Genomic DNA, 20142 nt, shown 5'->3' with positions numbered 1-20142 from the left:
CTCCACTTTTTGCTTTACCACTCATCTTAGTATCGTTTGCAAACTTGGACACATTGCACTTGGTCCCCAACTCCAAATCATCTATGTAAATTGTGAACAATTGTAGGCCCAGTACGAAGTCTTACAACACCAGGTTAAAGTCCAACAGGTTTGTTTCGATGTCACTAGCTTTCGGAGCGCTGCTCCTTCCTCAGGTGAATGAAGAGGTCTGTTCCAGAAACACATATATAGACAAATTCAAAGATGCCAAACAATGCTAGGAATGCGAGCATTAGCAGGTGATTAAATCTTTACAGATCCAGAGATGGGGTAACCCCAGGTTAAAGAGGTGTGAATTGTACCAAGCCAGGACAGTTGGTAGGATTTTGCAGGCCAAATGGTGGGGGATGAATGTAATGCGACATGAATCCCAGGTCCCAGTTGAGGCCGCACTCATGTGTGCGGAACTTGGCTATAAGTTTCTGCTCGGCGATTCTGCGTTGTCGCGGGTCCTGAAGGCCGCCTTGGAGAACGCTTACCCGGAGATCAGAGGCTGAATGCCCTTGACTGCTGAAGTGTTCCCCGACTGGAAGAGAACATTCCTGCCTGGTGATTGTTGCGCGATGTCCGTTCATTCGTTGTCGCAGCGTCTGCATGGTCTCGCCAATGTACCACGCTTCGGGACATCCAATTGTAGGCCCAACATTGATCCCTGACGGACACCACTAGCTACTGATTGCCAACCAGAGAAACACCCATTAATCCCCAATCTTTGCTTTCTATTAATTAACCAATCCTCTATCCAAGCTTCTACTTTACCCTTAATGCCATGCATCTTTATCTTATGCAGCAACCTTTTGTGTGGCACCTTGTCAAAAGCTTTCTGGAAATCCAGATATACCACATCCATTGGCTCCCTGTTATCTACCGCACTGGTAATGTCTTCAAAAAATTCCACTAAATTAATTAGGTATGACCTGCCCTTTATAAACCCATGCTGCGTCTGCTCAATGGGACAATTTCCATCGAGATGCCTCGTTATTTCTTCCTTGATGGTAAATTCCAGCATCTTCCCTACTACCGAAGTTAAGCTAACTGGCCTATAATTACCCGCTTTCTGCCTACCTCCTTTTTTATACAGTGGTGTCACGTTTGCTAATTTCCAATCCGCCGGGACCACCCCAGAGCCTAGTGAATTTTGGTAAATTATCACTCGTGCATTTGCAATTTCCCTAGCCATCTCTTTTAGCACTCTGGGATGCATTCCATCAGGGCCAGGAGACTTGTCTACCTTTAGCCCCATTAGCTTGCCCATCACTACCTCCTTAGTGATAACAATCGTCTCAAGATCCTCACCTGTCATAGCCTCATTTCCATCAGTCACTGGCATGTTATTTGTGTCTTCCACTGTGAAGACCGACCCAAAATACCTGTTCAGTTCCTCAGCCATTTCCTCATCTCCTATTATTAAATCTCCCTTCTCATCCTCTAAAGGACCAATATTTACATTAGCCACTCTTTTTTGTTTTAGATATTTGTAGAAACTTGTACTATCTGTTTTTATATTCTGAGCAAGTTTACTCTCAATCTATCTTACTCTTCTTTATAGCTTTTTTAGTAGCTTTCAGTTGCCCCTTAAAGATTTCCCAGTCCTCTAGTCTCCCCTAATCTTTGCCACTTTGTATGCTTTTTCCTTCAATTTGATACTCTCCCTTATTTCCTTAGATATCCACGGTCGATTTTCCCTCTTTCTACCATCCTTCACAAAATCAGTCTTCCACAAATCAATGCTTTTGGGTGAGGTAGGTAACAAGAAATTCAGAGGGCAATTTTGACTCCAGACAGGCCATGCAATTGCACCGCCTGCTCAATGTCTTCAGCAAGAGGCTGGAGCCATTTTGAAGTCCAGTATTCATTTGGATAAAAACGGCGCACCAAATTAGGCAGCTGTCCAATCAGGAAGGGGAGTTGAGCATGGATTCCAGTGGTTCCTCTGCAGATCCAGGCTCAAATTTCCATGTTCGGAGGAGAGGGGCCGGGCATGCCTCTGGGTCAGGAGCAGGCTAGGTGGTTGTGGTGGGCCACAAGGAGCATTTATGCACAAAGCCTATTATTCCCACAACTGGCACCTGACTCCAATTAAAAAGGAAATTTTCACCTGATGCAGACACCTTGGAAATAGCTGTGGCTATATTGGGGACTGGAATGGACAATAATTGCTGCACTGCCATTGCCCTTTTCTCACTGGGCAGTGACTCAGTAAATCAGCCCCATAGTTTCATGGAGCTCTCATTGGCTTTTGCAAGGCAACTGATCACCTTTCCTTGGTAAATAAATAAATGGCAGAGTTACAAGGAAATCCAGATTATTAATGGTCTTATATCAGATATAAAACAGAATCAAACAGGCTCAAAGTTATGGCATTATTGTCATGAACATTAAACTATACAAGACGGTTATGTTTTGGAATGCAGCATTAACTGAAAGCAAAACAGATAATTCCAGATAAACATCTCAGCTCACGCATGATCCAGTTGCCACGGGGACAGAACATCAAACAGAAATCTGTTGAAGTGGGGAGGCAGTTTTAACATCTTTTCACTGTATCTCACAGAAAACGGACAGCTGCTGTTTAATACACAGAAACCAAGGAGCTACAGGGAGCTACAAAGGACAGCAGGGTGAACTGGTTTTGGGTTAACACCCAAACAGGATGCTGGTGAGCGTTTTGTTTCTGTTCAAAAGAAAGGAAACAAAACATAGAAGGCTAATGAAGATTTAAGAAATGGAGAGTCACCAAGATGTGTCATGTTGGTGGCAACCAAACTGGGAAAACTAGGGTCGAGTAGAACAAGTGTCGAATGACGTTGCAAGTTTCGACCAGGTATGGCGGGGAGAAGTGAACTTCTGCTAGCGAGCTGGGATTGGATGTGGGACCGTTTCTGGAATCCAGAAATGTGGCATTGCATAGACATTTCTGAAGACATATTTTAGCTGTTAGTTACTGAATGCTTTTTCTTCAGTTTGATGTTGTAGTTGCCTGGTAATTAATGTTTGATCTCTGCTGATTTTTAGTTTATTTGTTTCAGCAAAAGTTTTAAAAAGTGAAATCTTGCCCACTTGTTTATTTCCATTGTGACTGTTTGGGAAACTCCTCTCTATTTAAAGGTTATTGTCCCGATGAGGAGCATAGCATGATCCAAATATTGAAATTGTGATGAGGAAGAACACACTTTTCTACAATAGCTATAGTGTGATGAAGGTAGAAATTGCTATGTATTGTGAATTATATTCTGTGGCAGTAATGTTATTAAAAAGCTTGGTTTAAAATATAGAGGCAGTATGTCTGCTAAAGCTGTAATTAAAGAGTCGTAAAAGCTGAGTTAATGATTGATTCCAACCACTTACTTGGTTACAGATAAAGGGCTAATGGAATCATGTTTTGATTGCTGGAGATTCTCTGGAGTTTAGAAAATTTATGATGGAATAGTGTTTAGTCCTAGCTAAGCAGGTCATGGAACTTATTGGGATGCAGAAGATGTAATTAATGAGAGGAGCCACTCTGTTATAGGATTTAAAACATTTTTTTTTTAAAGTGTACCCAATTATTTGTTTCCAATTAAGGGGCAATTTAGCATGGCCAATCCACCTACCCTGCACATCTTTGGTTAGTGGGGGCGAGACCCACATAGACACGTGGAGAATGTGCAAACCCCACACAGACAGTGACCCGGGTCGGGATCGAACCTGGGTCCTCAGCGCTGCGAGGCAGCAATGCTGACCACAGTGCCACTGCACCAACCCCTGTTATAGGATTTTAGGTTGAACAGCAGTTTTGCCAAATGCTGTTAGGTTGAACAGAAGTGTACTGAATCTGCTCTTGAAAGGAACTCTCTCCAAAAGTCTCCACACAGCTAAGCAAGTAGCCTGTTTTAGTAACTTTATTTATAACTGGCATTTGAAATGTATTGGTTGCTTAATTGGAATGGTGGCAGATATAGATAGTAAGTTCAAGATTATTCCCTTTTGTTTAAGAACTGTTTAATTGATAATTATAAAGCTATTTCTTTGATCTTAATGTGGCTAATTCTGTGTTTAAATTAACATTCGTTTTAGCATAAACTCGTCATCACTCGTCGGGTCAAGTATTCTTTATTCACAGTTTTACAAATAGAGAAATTGTTTGGAGTTCTCATCCAGTATCCTAATAAAGGTTGGGGTCTGATCCGGTATCCTAACAATAGCAATTATTCAAACTGTCCTGTTTGGAAATTCAGAAACAACATTCCTCAAGGAAATTCTCAGGGTTTACTTTGTTAATTTAGGTTGCAGTTCATAAAAATGAATTCTTAAAGGAATATTTTGCCGGTTTATTTATCTTTTTCATTAATTCAAGGAGTGAGGGCACCATTGAGTTGGCCAGCATTTATTGCCCATCCCTAGTTGCCCTTGAGAAGGTGGTGGTGTGCTACCTTCTTGAACCACTGTAGTCCATGAGGTGTAGGTATACCCACAGTCTTGTTAGGGAGTTCCATGATTTTGACCCAGTGGCAGTGAAGGAATGATGATGTATTTCCAAGTCAGGATGGTGAGTGGCTTGCAGGGGAACCTCCACGTGGTGGTGTTCTCAGGTATCTGCTGCTCTTGTCCTTCTAAATGGTGGTGGTCATGGGTTTGGAAGGTGCTGTCTAAGGAGCTTAATGATATGTAAAAAGATAAATGATACGTGATCGCAGTTGACTTGGAGATTATTTACTCTATTATGAGGACATACAACCTTTATATATCACCCTACCCTTTTCTTCCCTTCGCTAGTTATTAGAATATTAATTGTTTGATGGGACCCTCCTGGTCAGTATGGATGTGGGGGATACCATATGGCAGCTTCATTCATTGGGGTATTGGAGGTGCCACTTTAGTGTCTATGACATGAGGTTCTTTTTTTTAAAACAATATTCACAGTTCACCTTTATCAGTAGATATGGAAGTGACAATTTTCAACCAATTGCCAGGAGGTGCCAAGGACTACCAGTGGAGATTTGCCAATGATTCCACTTTCTCCTATAGGTAGATGTTTTGCCTGTGCTCAGGGGCAGATGAACATGTGTGAGATCAGGAACTCGATGAGGCAAAAGCTGGAATCTGCCTATACTCCGCTGAGGCAATGTGAGTACTGCTTGTGAATAATTACTTTAGAACAAATTGGCTGGGGGTTTCCACTTCTACACGCCCCATTGAAGTACATGGCCAGAAAATCACAGGTTGATGAAGGCAGAATAGATTATGTTCAAGGTAAATCAGAGAAAAAGTTTAATTGGGCTTTAAACTGCACCTGTTCTGAAACAATTTAAAACTCCAAACTTTGTTCTGAAGACACAAATTGAATAAAAAATATTTTTTTAGTAAAATAAAGATTTTGTTGTTCATGTGCCAATGTTCGACTTACATGGCTTTTGTAAAAGGAAAATGTAGTCAATCAAGTTGGCTATCAGACTGAAACTTGCTAAATAGTAGAATGAAATGTGCCCATACCAGACCTCTCTTCATAAGCCATTTGACACTCCGACCCTCAGGTAAAGATCTTCAATACTTTTGGAATAAAACCAGTGAATAATCTTTTCACTGTTGACAGTGATTGGTACTGTTCTGAAAGGTCATCGCTCATGGGGTAAACTTGAACATACATGATGTTCCTGGGTGAACTGAGTCGATTTCGGCGGCGTGAGAACAGCTGGTGAGTCAGTTTCAGCGGGAGCATTGCGGAAGGAGGTTGCTGGGAGGTAAGTCAACCTTTAAAAGCACTTGTCTTTGCAGGGGCAGGCCAGTCGATTTCGGCGGGAGAACAGCTGGTGAGTCAGTTTCAGCGGGAGCATTGCGGAAGGAGGTTGCTGGGAGGTAAGTCAACCTTTAAAAGCACTTGTCTTTGCAGGGGCAGGCCAGTCGATTTCGGCGGCGTGAGAACAGCTGGCTGGTTAGTCAATTTCAGCAGGAGCTGAGAATTTTTCTTTTTTTTTTAAATTAGTTTTTTAGGCGGGATCAGGAAGTCGACCCGCGGACGTCTGGGAAGACCCTCACCAATAAATTCTGGTGGAGAGGAAACCCAAGACACTACACGTGTAGTGTCTCCCACCCGCCCTCCTCCTCTAACCTAATAATAAAACCCATTGGTCTGAGGTAAGTACCATATTTTATTATATTATTATTATTTTTTATAAAAATTTAATTTAGTTGTTAGCCAGATCTTGGTAGAAAGTTAGAGGAATGGCAGGGAAGGGAGTGCAATGTTCCTCCTGCAGGATGTTTGAGGTGAGGGATGCAGTTAGTGTCCCTGCTGATTTTACCTGCAGGAAGTGCTGCCATCTCCAGCTCCTCCAAGACCGAGTTAGGGAACTGGAGCTGGAGTTGGAAGAATTCGGATCATTCGGGAGGCAGAAGGGGTCATAGATAGCAGCTTCAGGGAATTAGTTACACCAAAGATTGGAGATAGGTGGGTAACTGTAAGAGGGACTGGGAAAAAACAGTCAGTGCAGGGATCCCCTGCGGTCGTTCCCCTGAGAAACAAGTATACCGCTTTGGATACTTGTGGGGGGGGGGGACTTACCAGGGGTAAGCCATGGGGTACGGGCCTCTGGCACGGAGTCTGTCCCTGTTGCTCAGAAGGGAAGGGGGGAGAGGAGCAGAGCATTAGTAATTGGGGACTCTATAGTCAGGGGCACAGATAGGAGATTTTGTGGGAGCGTGAGAGACTCACGTTTGGTATGTTGCCTCCCAGGTGCAAGGGTACGTGATGTCTCGGATCGTGTTTTCTGGGTCCTTAGGGGGAGCAGCCCCAAGTCGTGGTCCACATTGGCACCAACGACATAGGTAGGAAAGGGGACAAGGATGTCAGGCAGGCTTTCAGGGAGCTAGGATGGAAGCTCAGAACTAGAACAAACAGAGTTGTTATCTCTGGGTTGTTGCCCGTGCCACGTGATAGTGAGATGAGGAATAGGGAGAGAGAGCATTTAAACACGTGGCTACAGGGATGGTGCAGGCGGGTGGGATTCAGATTTTTGGATAACTGGGGCTCTTTCTGGGGAAGGTGGGACCTCTACAGACAGGATGGTCTACATCTGAACCTGAGGGGCACAAATATCCTGGGGGGGAGATTTGTTAGTGCTCTTAGGGGGGGTTTAAACTAATGCAGCAGGGGCATGGGAACCTGGATTGTAGTTTTAGGGTAAGGGAGAATGAGAGTATAGAGGTCAGGAGCACAGATTTGACGTCGCAGGAGGGGGCCAGTGTTCAGGTAGGTGGTTTGAAGTGTGTCTACTTCAATGCCAGGAGTATACGAAACAAGGTAGGGGAACTGGCAGCGTGGGTTGGTACCTGGGACTTCGATGTTGTGGCCATTTCGGAGACATGGATAGAGCAGGGACAGGAATGGATGTTGCAGGTTCCGGGGTTTAGGTGTTTTAGTAAGCTCAGAGAAGGAGGCAAAAGAGGGGGAGGTGTGGCGCTGCTAGTCAAGAGCAGTATTACGGTGGCGGAGAGGATGCTAGATGGGGACTCATCTTCCGAGGTAGTATGGGCTGAAGTTAGAAACAGGAAAGGAGAGGTCACCCTGTTGGGAGTTTTTTATAGGCCTCCTAATAGTTCTAGGGATGTAGAGGAAAGGATGGCGAAGATGATTCTGGATATGAGCGAAAGTAACAGGGTAGTTATTATGGGAGACTTTAACTTTCCAAATATTGACTGGAAAAGATATAGTTTGAGTACAATAGATGGGTCGTTTTTTGTACAGTGTGTGCAGGAGGGTTTCCTGAAACAATATGTTGACAGGCCAACAAGAGGCGAGGCCACGTTGGATTTGGTTTTGGGTAATGAACCAGGCCAGGTGTTGGATTTGGAGGTAGGAGAGCACTTTGGGGACAGTGACCACAATTCGGTGACGTTTACGTTAATGATGGAAAGGGATAAGTATACACCGCAGGGCAAGAGTTATAGCTGGGGGAAGGGCAATTATGATGCCATTAGACGTGACTTGGGGGGGATAAGGTGGAGAAGTAGGCTGCAAGTGTTGGGCACACTGGATAAGTGGGGCTTGTTCAAGGATCAGCTACTGCGTGTTCTTGATAAGTATGTACCGGTCAGACAGGGAGGAAGGCGTCGAGCGAGGGCACCGTGGTTTACCAAGGAAGTGGAATCTCTTGTTAAGAGGAAGAAGGAGGCCTATATGAAGATGAAGTGTGAAGTTTCGGTTGGGGCGATGGATAGTTACAAGGTAGCGAGGAAGGATCTAAAGAGAGAGCTAAGACGAGCAAGGAGGGGACATGAGAAGTATTTGGCAGGAAGGATCAAGGAAAACACAAAAGCTTTCTATAGGTATGTCAGGAATAAGCGAATGACTAGGGAAAGAGTAGGACCAGTCAAGGACAGGGATGGGAAATTGTGTGTGGAGTCTGAAGAGATAGGCGAGATACTAAATGAATATTTTTCGTCAGTATTCACTCAGGAAAAAGATAATGTTGTGGAGGAGAATGCTGAGCCCCAGGCTAATAGAATAGATGGCATTGAGGTACGTAGGGAAGAGGTGTTGGCAATTCTGGACAGGCTGAAAATAGATAAGTCCCCGGAACCTGATGGGATTTATCCTAGGATTCTATGGGAGGCCAGGGAAGAGATTGCTGGACCTTTGGCTTTGATTTTTATGTCATCATTGGCTACAGGAATAGTGCCAGAGGACTGGAGGACAGCAAATGTGGTCCCTTTGTTCAAAAAGGGGAGCAGAGACAACCCCGGCAACTATAGACCGGTGAGCCTCACGTCTGTAGTGGGTAAAGTCTTGGAGGGGATTATAAGAGACAAGATTTATAATCATCTAGATAGGAATAATATGATCAGGGATAGTCAGCATGGCTTTGTGAAGGGTAGGTCATGCCTCACAAACCTTATTGAGTTCTTTGAGAAGGTGACTGAACAGGTAGACGAGGGTAGAGCAGTTGATGTGGTGTATATGGATTTCAGCAAAGCGTTTGATAAGGTTCCCCACGGTAGGCTATTGCAAAAAATACGGAGGCTGGGGATTGAGGGTGATTTAGAGATGTGGATCAGAAATTGGCTAGCTGAAAGAAGACAGAGGGTGGTGGTTGATGGGAAATGTTCAGAATGGAATACAGTCACAAGTGGAGTACCACAAGGATCTGTTCTGGGGCCGTTGCTGTTTGTCATTTTTATCAATGACCTAGAGGAAGGCGCAGAAGGGTGGGTGAGTAAATTTGCAGACGATACTAAAGTCGGTGGTGTTATCGATAGTGTGGAAGGATGTAGCAAGTTACAGAGGGATATAGATAAGCTGCAGAGCTGGGCTGAGAGGTGCAAATGGAGTTTAATGTAGAGAAGTGTAAGGTGATTCACTTTGGAAGGAATAACAGGAATGCGGAATATTTGGCTAATGGTAAAGTTCTTGAAAGTGTGGATGAGCAGAGGGATCTAGGTGTCCATGTACATAGATCCCTGAAAGTTGCCACCCAGGTTGATAGGGTTGTGAAGAAGGCCTATGGAGTGTTGGCCTTTATTGGTAGAGGGATTGAGTTCCGGAGTCGGGAGGTCATGTTGCAGCTGTACAGAACTCTGGTACGGCCGCATTTGGAGTATTGCGTACAGTTCTGGTCACCGCATTATAGGAAGGACGTGGAGGCTTTGGAGCGGGTGCAGAGGAGATTTACCAGGATGTTGCCTGGTATGGAGGGAAAATCTTATGAGGAAAGGCTGATGGACTTGAGGTTGTTTTCGTTGGAGAGAAGAAGGTTAAGAGGAGACTTAATAGAGGCATACAAAATGATCAGGGGGTTGGATAGGGTGGACAGTGAGAGCCTTCTCCCGCGGATGGATATGGCTGGCACGAGGGGACATAACTTTAAACTGAGGGGTAATAGATATAGGACAGAGGTCAGAGGTAGGTTCTTTACGCAAAGAGTAGTGAGGCCGTGGAATGCCCTACCTGCTACAGTAGTGAACTCGCCAACATTGAGGGCATTTAAAAGTTTATTGGATAAACATATGGATGATAATGGCATAGTGTAGGTTAGATGGCTTTTGTTTCGGTGCAACATCGTGGGCCGAAGGGCCTGTACTGCGCTGTATTGTTCTATGTTCTATGAACTATCCTACAGATGCCCAAGTTCTATTGTGCAGCAGGAATTATTGTTCTTTTTTAAAAGCTTTTTTGTGAATGAATTTTAATTGATTGTGATATCTGATGAACCATGCACAACAAATGTGGTCTATCACAGTATCTTCTCTCTTAGCAAGAAAAACAAATGTTCCCGATACTAAATTCCCGATATTCTGGATTATCATTTTAAAAACTCAATGTTCCATCTTGATTCATCCTCAGAATATTCTGACTTCTGACTGAACAAATACAAATCTTTTGATTATATTTGAGCTTACCCAAAGTGGCAATTTCCTAATTAGACTTAACCTTTTAATCCATTTTCAGAGCTGCACCTAGCTAAATGTTACTGAAGACTCATTCTCACCTCAAGCCATAAATCATTAGAAATTTTAAAAGATAATAATTTACGGGATGTGGACGTTGCTCGTGAGGCTAGCATTTATTACCCATCCCTAGTTGCTCTTCAGAAGGTGACGGTGAGCTCCATTCTTTAACCGTTACAGTCCCTGGGGTGTAGGTACATCGAAGTGCTGTTAGGGAGGGAGTTCCAGGATTTTGACCCAGCAAAAATGAAGGGATGGCAATATATTTCCAAGTCAAGATGGTGAGTGACATGGAGGGGAACGTCCTGGTGATGATGTTCTCAGGTATCTGCTGCTCTCGTCTTCTAGATGGTAGTGGACGTGGGTCTGGAAGGTGTTGTCTCAGGAACCTTGGTGGGTTCCCGCAATGTATCTTGCAGATAGTGCTCATGGCTGCCACTGTTCGTCGGTGGTAGAGGGTTTGAATGTTTGTGGAAGGGGTAGGAATCAAGTGGGTTGTTTTGTCCTGGATAGTGTCAAACCTCTTGAATGTTGTTGGAGTTGCACTCATCCAGGCAGGTGCAGAGTATTCCAACACACTCTTGACTTGTACCATGTAGATGGTGGACAGCCTTTTGGGGTGGGGGGGGGGGGGGGGGGGGTGGTGGGGGGGGGGGGGTGGTCAGGAGGTGAGTTACATGCAGCAGGATTCCTAACTTTTGATCTGCTCTGGTACCAAAGTATTTACTGACTAGTTCAGTTCAGTTTCTGATCAATGGTAACGCCCAGCAGGTTGATACTGGTGGATTCAGTGATGGTAATGCCATTGAATGTCAAGAGCGATGGTTAGATCCTCCCTTATTGGAGATGGTCATTGTCTGGCACTTGTGTGATGTGAATGTTACTTGCCACTTATCAGCCCAAGCCTGGATATTGTCCAGGTCTTGCTGCATTTGGAAATTAACTGCTTCAGTATCTGAGGTGTTGCAAATACTGCTGAACATTGTGCAGTCATTAGCGAACGTCCCCTCTTCTGACCTTATGTTGGAAGGAAGTTCATTGATCAAACAGCTGAAGACGGTTGGGCACACAGTTGCAATGTTCAGTATTGCAAGTCGAAGCTGCATGCACGATTGACGTTACAAGTCAAGCATCACCCAAAAGATAATTTTGTCAATATTTTGTATTTCTCGCTCATGAATAGCGTACCTGTGACTTCATTTCCAGTTCAAAGATAAACAAGAACTGATCCAGTGATGGGGAAGGTGATGGACTTAGTCCAAAAAGGAACATTGTCAAGACATTCACAGGAAAATTCAGACCTCAAGCTCTACATCATACAAAGACTTGACTTCACAGTACAGAATGAAGTTTTATTATGGGACAACCTTATGATTATTCCTCTGTGCTTGCATAGTAGAGTCCTTGACCAACTACAGAAGAGACATTCCAGTGTAGTAAGGATGAAGGAATTGGCACGCAGTTATTTTTGGTGGCCAGGATTAGAAGCTCAAATTGAAAAGAAAGTTGGGCAATGCCAATCTTTTTTTAAAATTTAGAGTACCCAATTAATTTTTTCCAATTAAGGAGCAATTTAGCGTGGCCAATCCACCTAGCCTGCACATCTTTGGGTTGTGGGGGCGAAACCCACGCAAACACCGGGAGAATGTGCAAACTCCACACGGATAGTGACCCAGAGCTGGGGTCGAATCCGGGACCTCGGCACCGTGAGGTAGCAGGGCTAACCCACTGTGCTACCGTGCTGTCCTTGGGCAATGCCAATCTTGTGCAAAACTAAGGAACACTCCACCACTACAACTATTATATCTGTGGGAATGGCTGACTCAGCCATGGCAGAGAATACACATCGATTATATTGGTCCTCTAGAGGGTCGCATGTTCTTGGTGATTGTGGAAGCGCACACAAAATGTGCAGAAGTCGCGATCATGAAGTCAACGATGACTGAGGAGACCACTGAGAAACTTAACAAAATATTCACAAGATTTGGAACACTGGAGTAGATTGTCAGTGATGAGGGTACGCAGTTCACTTCAAAGGAGGTTGAGGACTATTTGAAAGGGAACGGTATACAGCCTATCAAGTAAGCTCCATAACATCCAGTAACCAATAGATCGGGTAACCGTTTTGTGCAATCATTAAAGCATTCTATCAAAGCATCAAAGGACCAGGGGACATTTCAAGAAGAGTAAACAAATTTCTAATATCTTACTGGAAAATTGTACATGCAACCACTCAAAGTTCTACTGTTGTTTAAGAGGAAACAACAAACATACTTCAGAGATTTTCAAATGCCAACAACAAACATAAATTGCTAGGAGGGAGAAAACGTGAGTATTCAACCAAGGAGAGACAGTGTTAACTACGAATTACACCACCAACGAGAAACGGTACCAGCTATGATTCTAGCAAAGACAGGTCCAATGTCATACACCGTACAGACGGATGATGAAAGAGTTTGGTGACGTCATGCTGATCAGTTACTCATTGCAAGGAGTGAGTTCGCAGAAACTTCTGAAGAGGTTCTACTTTTAGAAGATCTGGAGAGCTTTACTTTGGAACGGAGACAAGAGATAGGGACAAGTTCCGATTCTGTTTCTGAGGATGTTTCAATGCCTACAGTGAAAGATACTGAAATAACTACTCAAGAAGTACCATCTACAGAAAGGAATGAGGACACTTCTGAGGTTGCAAGTAGCCGAGTTCCATAAAGTTGGAATTCTACAAAAAAAGGAATAGATATCCACCTCAGCGATTGTCTTATTGAATTGTAGATGTTGTAGACGGAGGTAAAGACTCCACGAGAGGTCAGGCTGACAGGACACAACTCACTTTATTCCACATTAATCACAATAATTACTCCTCTCCACACTTCACCCCCCGCAGGGTCTCCTTCCCTGAACTGCTTCCAGGTCAGAGTTTATATTCTGTGGGGAGCTCCTCCAATTAGGAGGGACCTCTACCCCATAGTCACCCGAAAAGTTCATTCTCAGGTGTGTAGGAGCAGAAGTGGATGTTACACAGCTCTGTCCCTATAAGGAGTCATAACAGTACATATGTATAGCAATAACATTTCAGGAGGTCTGATGAATAAATGTTAATTATTGTCGTTGCTCTAATGAAGTAAAGAGGGAGGGATGTTATGTATCTGGGAATACATTCTTGCTGGTTCTGCACCACATGATGTGTAGTGATGTTAGCAGAGTGTTTGCGTAGGCATTGAGCAGATCACCATCTTGATTGTGTGTGCAACACCCTAAGTAATCCTCTCCGTGATTACAAGAATCCAGAGTGTGAGCACCTCCATAACCTTTCTCTTCGCATCAACTAAGTACCATAACAGTTCTGAACCCCCATTCTTGTGCAGCACTGTGGCATCAAGTGAGAAAACACTGCCGCAAAAACAGTCAACAAATCACAGGTGTAATGTCCTTTTCGGGAATTTTGAGTAGGTTTGCTTCATGCACAGTTCACCTCACCAGCAAACATTACTTCATCATACACTAAACCTACAAAATGCAAGCATTAGCAATGTAGCAGCCACATTTCTACGGTTGGAGCCCCAACTGCAATTATCATTTCACTAGTTGGTTATGATGTCCATTTAAACTGCTCTGCGAGATACCTTGCAGTAGTGGCAATTCTGCCTCTCAAAACACAATTAGAAGAGAAAACCCTGATGCATGAGGGAAATGCAAATTTATGGCACTGTTCCAACAAACACAGTACTAAGAGTTGAGCACAGGGAAAGAGGAAGTTTAACAGATGGTGTAATTGTGGAAGTTATGTCTTCTAAGATAATCATAAGCGATAATGGTTACATTCAATATCATATGTATGGCCAGGGAGCTGTGGAACAACAGCTGTTGGATACAAAATGCAATCAGTGTTATAAAAAATGATTTTTCAGAGCAATGCATGGATCTATTGCATTGTTCGTTATTGCTCTTGAAGCAATATATTCTGATTTTTGTTTTGAAAATGTCAAATAACTGAAGCTGTGCTTTGCTACCTGCTATTGACTTTCCAAGCTTACAAACATGTTTCTGCTGCTTCCTTTTTCACTCCTTCTGCATGTCTTTACTCTCATAGCTCATGAATGCTATTTAAACTGTTTTTATGGTGTTCAAAACTCAAGCTCCACCTAGATCCCAAGGCATTATTTTGAAGAAGGAAAGTGTTTCCAGGGGTCATGGTGACTATATCCTACAATAAATATCACAATGAAAGTAGCTTATCTAGTGGTTATTTCATTTTTGTCCAGTGACATTGCCACCATAGCACTGCCTCCCACTTCTTCTAGAATGCAAATTATAAGTGGGTAACAAGAGGCAGGTGTCTGGAAGTGTAAAACCTATAGTTAGATTGACACTGGACAAAAGTGTTTGTATATATGGGGGTTCGTTAAGTTCCAACTGTGATTTGATTATGCTTAGAGAGGGCTACGGCATGAAATAAAAACCTCGAGAAGGATAAGTCGGTGCTTAGCACTTTCCAGAGGGAAGGGGTTTTCTTTGTTCTTAGTTTTAGCTGAATTTGTTGGCAATTGGAGACCAGGGGCGGGATTCTCCGACCCCCCCCCCCCCCCCCGCCGGGTCGGAGAATCGCCGGGGGCTGGCGTGAATCTCGCCCCCGCCGGTTGCCGAATTCTCCGGCACCGGATATTTGGCGGGGGTGGAAAACGCGCCGCGCCGGTTGGCGGGCCCCCCCCTGCGATTCTCCGGCCCGTGATGGGCTGAAGTCACGCCGCTGTCAACCCACGCCAGCCGGGGCAATCTGGCCCCGGGGGGTGCCCCCACGGTGGCCTGGCCCGCGATCGGGGCCCACCGATCCGCGGGCAGGCCTGTGCCGTGGGGGCACTCTTTTCCTTCCGCCTTCGCCATAGTCTCCACCATGGAGGCGGAAGAGACCCCCTCCATTGCGCATGCGCGGGGATGCCGTGAGCAGCCTCTGACGCTCCTGCGCATGCGCTGCCCAGCAAAGTCAGTTTTGCACCAGCTGGCGGGGCACCAAAGGCCTTTCCCGCCAGCTGGCGGGGCGGAAATCAGTCCGGCGCGGGCCTAGCCCCTCAAGGTGAGGGCTCGGCCGCTCAGGATGCGGAGACTTCCGCACCTTTGGGGCGGCGCGATGCCGGACTGATTCGCACCGTTTTTGGCGTCGGTCGGCGGACATCGCGCCGATATCGGAGAATCCACCCAAGATGTGGAAATTGGAGACAAAACTAATGTGGCAGGGGATGGGAACCAGATTAGGAAGTTAGAGGTCAGTAAAGAGGCAACAACTAAAGCCAGTAAGGTACTAGATAATAAACTCAATGTGACTAAGGGGAAGAGTAGACAGGGAAAAGATGATGAACGCAAAGGGTCAGATGGTCTGAGGTGCATTTGTTTCAATGAGAGAAGTGTAGCAGGTAAGGCAGATGAATTTAGGGCTTGGATTAGTATCTGGGAATATGATGTTATTGGTATTACTGAGACTTGGTTGAGGGAAGGGCAAGACTGGCAACTAAATATCCCAGGGTATAGATGCTTCAGGAGGGATAGAGAGGGAGGTAAAAGGGGTGGAGGAGTTGCATTACTGGTCAGAGATGATATCGCAGCTGTGATTAAGGAGGGCACGATGGAGAATTTGAGCACTGAGGCAATATGGGTAGAGCTAAGAAATAGGAAGGGTGCAGTAACATTGTTGGGACTTTACTACAGGCCTCCCAAAAGCGAGCGTGAAGTAGAGGTACAAATATGTAGACAGATTATAGAAAAATGTAGGAGCAATAGCGTGGTTGTGATGGGAGATTTTAACTTCCCCAACATTGAATGGGACTCATGTAGTGTTGGAGGCCTAGATGGAGAAGAATTTGTAAGGAGCCTCCAGGAGAGTTTTTTAGAGCAGTATGTAAATAGACCAACTCGGGAAGGGGCCATACTGGACCTGGTATTGGGGAAATGATCCCGGCCAGGTGGTTGAAGTTTCAGTCGGTGATTACTTTGGGAATAGCGATCACAATTCCGTAAGTTTTAGAATACTCATGGACAAAGACGAGAGTGGTCCTAAAGGAAGAGTGCTAAATTGGGGGAAAGGCCAAGTATAACAAAATTCGGCAGGAGCTAGGGAATTTGGATTGGGAGCAGCTGTTTAAGGGTAAATCCACATTTGAAATGTGGGAGTTTTTTAAGGAAAGGTTGATTAGAGTGCAGGACAGACATGTCCCTGCGAAAATGAGGGATAGAAATGGCAAGATTAGTGAACCATGGATGACGGGTGGAATTGTGAGACTAGCTAAAATGAAAAATGAAGCATACATAAGATCTAGGCGACTTAAAACTGATGAAGCTTTGGAGGAATATCGGGAAAGTAGGACAAATCTCACACGCACAATAAAGAGGGCTAAAAGGGGTCATGAAACTACAGGGAAGGCGGTGGAGCAGATGAGGAAGGCGAGGGGGGCGATTTATGAACATGGAGAGAAGGCCAGCAGAATGCTAGCACAGCAGCTCAGAAAGAGGGAGGCAGCCAGGGAGATAGGGAAAGTAAAGGACGGGGACGGGTACCTGGTCAGAGATTCATCAGGGGTTAATAAGGCGTTCAAGGAGTTTTACAGCAGGTTGTATGAGTCGGAACCCCCAGCTGGGCCGGCGGGGATGAGGCACTTTTTAAGGCGGCTGAAGTTCCCGAAGGTGGACGGGGGGTTGGTAGAAGGGCTAGGGGGCCCAATCGGGTTGGAGGAAATAGCAGAGGGTCTGAACTGATTGGTAGGTGTGGTAAACCACTGTTGCATCTCTATAAGGTGATGTATGGTAGTATCTGTACTACAAGTATGTTGGTAGTCCCTGCCTGCTGGCTCCACCCAGTAGGCCGAGTATAAATATGCGTGTCCTCCATTCAGCAGCCATTTCACCAGCTGCTGTGGGAGACCACACATCTTAGAGCAATAAAACCTCAGTTGTATCCAACTCTAGTCTTTTTTCAATTGATCGTGCCTCAATTTATTGCTCTAAGATTTTCTAAAAGATGGACCTCCGAATCAAACCAGATCGCCTGCAGCTGGATCTGCAATCAAGCGACGCCAAAAAGGACTTTAATCACTGGCTAGCTTGCTTCGAGGAGTGCATCAACTCAGCGACCACCCCTATTCCGGAGGCTCAGAAGATACAGATTGCATACTCAAGGTTGAGCTCCAACGTGTTTCCGCTGATCCAGGATGCCCCGAACTATGCCGATGCCATGGCGCTTCTCAAAGAAAACTACGCACAGAAAACGAACACGCTCTTCGCCAGGCACATACTTGCCACTCGCTCTCAACTCCCTGGTGAGTCCATAGAAGACTTCTGGCGGGCCCTAATCCCACTCGTCCGGGACTGTGACTGTCAGGCCGTTACGGCCACGGAACATTCCAACCTTCTTATGCATTCGTAACGGGAATTGGGTTGGACCTCATACGCCAAAGACTGTTAGAAGGGGCCACGCTCGACCTAGCTGAAACAAAGAAGCTAGCGCTCTCCATGACGGTTGCCTCACGTAACATTCAAGCCTACCCCACCAGCCGCGCGGCCCACCCCTCCTACCCCTCGTGGACCCCACAGATGGCTGCTGCAGCGGGGGCCTTACCGAGCCAGTACGCCTGCGCCACATGCCAGCCCGCCCACCCCGAGGATCCCCGATGTTACTTCTGCGGCCAGCAGAAGCACCCTCGCCAACGCTGCCCGGCCCGCGATGCCCTTTGCAAGGCTTGCGGCAAAAAGGGGCACTTCGGTGTGCCAGGCCCACGCAGTTGCCGCTATCGCCCCCATCCCCCTAGTCTACACACAATCCCCGGACTACACACGGCGGGGACCACTCAGTGGGCGCCGCCATCTTCACCTCCCGGACCACGCACTGCCAGTGGGCACCGCCATCTTCTCCCCCTCAGTCCACTGCCATCTTGTCCAAGCCCCGCAACGTGCGGCCCATGGGCGCCGCCATTTCGGCTCTATCACTTCCTCAGGGTTCCCTTCGGCGTCACTAACGGGGTCTCGGTCTTCCAAAGGGAGATGGACCGAATGGTCGACCGGTACGGTTTGCGGGCCATCTTCCCGTACCTAGACAACGTCACCATCTGCGGCCATGACCAGCAGGACCACGATGCCAACCTTGCCAAATTTCTCCACACCGCCACTCTCCTCAAACTCACCTACAACAAGGAGAAGTGCGTGTTTAGCACAACCCGCTTAGCCATACTCGGTTATGTGGTCCAGAACGGAATACTGGGGACCGATCCTGACCGCATGCGCCCCCTCATGGAGCTTCCCCTCCCCCACTGCCCCAAGGCCCTCAAACGCTGCCTGGGGTTCTTCTCGTACTACGCCCAGTGGGTCCCAAACTATGCAGACAAGGCCCGCCCACTCATTCAGTCCACCCATTTTCCCCTGACGGCCGAGGCACAGTAAGCCTTCGCCCTTATCAGAGCCGATATTGCCAAGGCCGGGATGCACGCAGTAGACGAGACACTGCCCTTTCAAGTGGAGAGCGACGCATCATACGTCGCCCTAGCCGCCACCCTCAATCAGGCAAGCAGACCCGTGGCATTCTTTTCCCGCACCCTTCATGCCTCAGAAATTCGGCACTCATCCATCAAAAAAGAGGCCCAAGCTATCGTTGAAGCTGTGAGGCATTGGAGGCATTTCCTGGCCGGCAGGAGATTCACTCTCCTCACTGACCAACGGTCGGTAACATTCATGTTCAATAACACACAGCGGGGCAAGATCAAAAACGATAAAATCTTGCGGTGGAGGATCGAGCTCTCCACCTATAATTACGAGATTTTGTATCGCCCCCAGCAACTCAACGAGCCCCCAGACGCCCTATCCCAAGGTACATGTGCCAGCGCACAGGTAGACCGACTCCGGACCCTGCACGACAGCCTTTGTCACCCGGGAGTCACATGGTTGTACCATTTCATAAAGGCCCGCAACCTGCCCTACTCCATCGAGGAAGTATGGACAGTCACCAGGGACTGCCAGGTCTGTACGAAGTGCAAGCCGCACTTCTACCGGCCGGACCGTGCGCGCCTGTTGAAGGCCCCCCGCCCCTTTGAACGCCTCAGCGGGGATTTCAAAGGGCCTCTCCCCTCCACTGACCGAAACACGTATATTTTCAGTGCGGTCGATGAGTACTCCAGGTTCCCCTTCACCATCCCATGCCCCGACATGATGTCTGCCACCGTCTTCAAAGCCCTAAACACTATTTTCGCGCTGTTCGGTTTTCCCGCCTACATCCACAGTGACAGGGGATCCTGATTCATGAGCGATGAGCTGCGTCAGTTCCTGCTCAGCAGGGGTATCGCCTCCAGCAGGATGACCAGCTATAACCCCCGGGGAAACGTGCAAGTAGAGAGGGAGAATGGGACAGTATGGAGGGCCGTTCAACTGGCCCTACGGTCCAGGAGCCTCCCAGCCTCTCGCTGGCAGGAGGTCCTCCCTGATGCACTCCACTCCATTCGGTCACTGCTGTGCACCGCTACTAACACACCCCATGAACGTCTTTTTGCCTTCCCCAGGAAGTCCACATCCGGGGTGTCGCTCCCGACCTGGCTCGCAGTTCCAGGACCAGTCCTGCTCCGTAGGCACGTCCGCCTCCACAAGGCGGACCCGCTGGTGGAAAGGGTGCAATTGCAGGGTCCCGTAGTCAGCTTTCATACGCTGGAAAAT

General features: G+C 46.6%; 1 protein-coding gene across 2 annotated transcripts in view; it reads right to left on the bottom strand.

Moving 5' to 3' along the window:
• Positions 1–20142, bottom strand: part of ccdc82 (coiled-coil domain containing 82) — a 142891-nt gene that overhangs the window by 25158 nt on the left and 97591 nt on the right. The window contains exon 8 of one of the 2 annotated variants that reach the window (XM_072476387.1): positions 12677–13075. The exons of the other annotated variant lie outside the window; for it this stretch is intronic. Coding sequence (XP_072332488.1) covers positions 13010–13075 — 66 coding nt within the window. The 3' untranslated portion in view covers positions 12677–13009. Of the gene's footprint in view, positions 1–12676; positions 13076–20142 lie in introns of those variants that run through there. 2 annotated transcript variants of the gene reach the window in all.

Source organism: Scyliorhinus torazame, chromosome 15 (genome assembly GCF_047496885.1).
Source record: "Scyliorhinus torazame isolate Kashiwa2021f chromosome 15, sScyTor2.1, whole genome shotgun sequence".
In the NCBI taxonomy this organism is placed as follows: Eukaryota; Metazoa; Chordata; class Chondrichthyes; order Carcharhiniformes; family Scyliorhinidae; genus Scyliorhinus; species Scyliorhinus torazame.
This window is presented reverse-complemented; position numbering and strand designations above follow the sequence as displayed.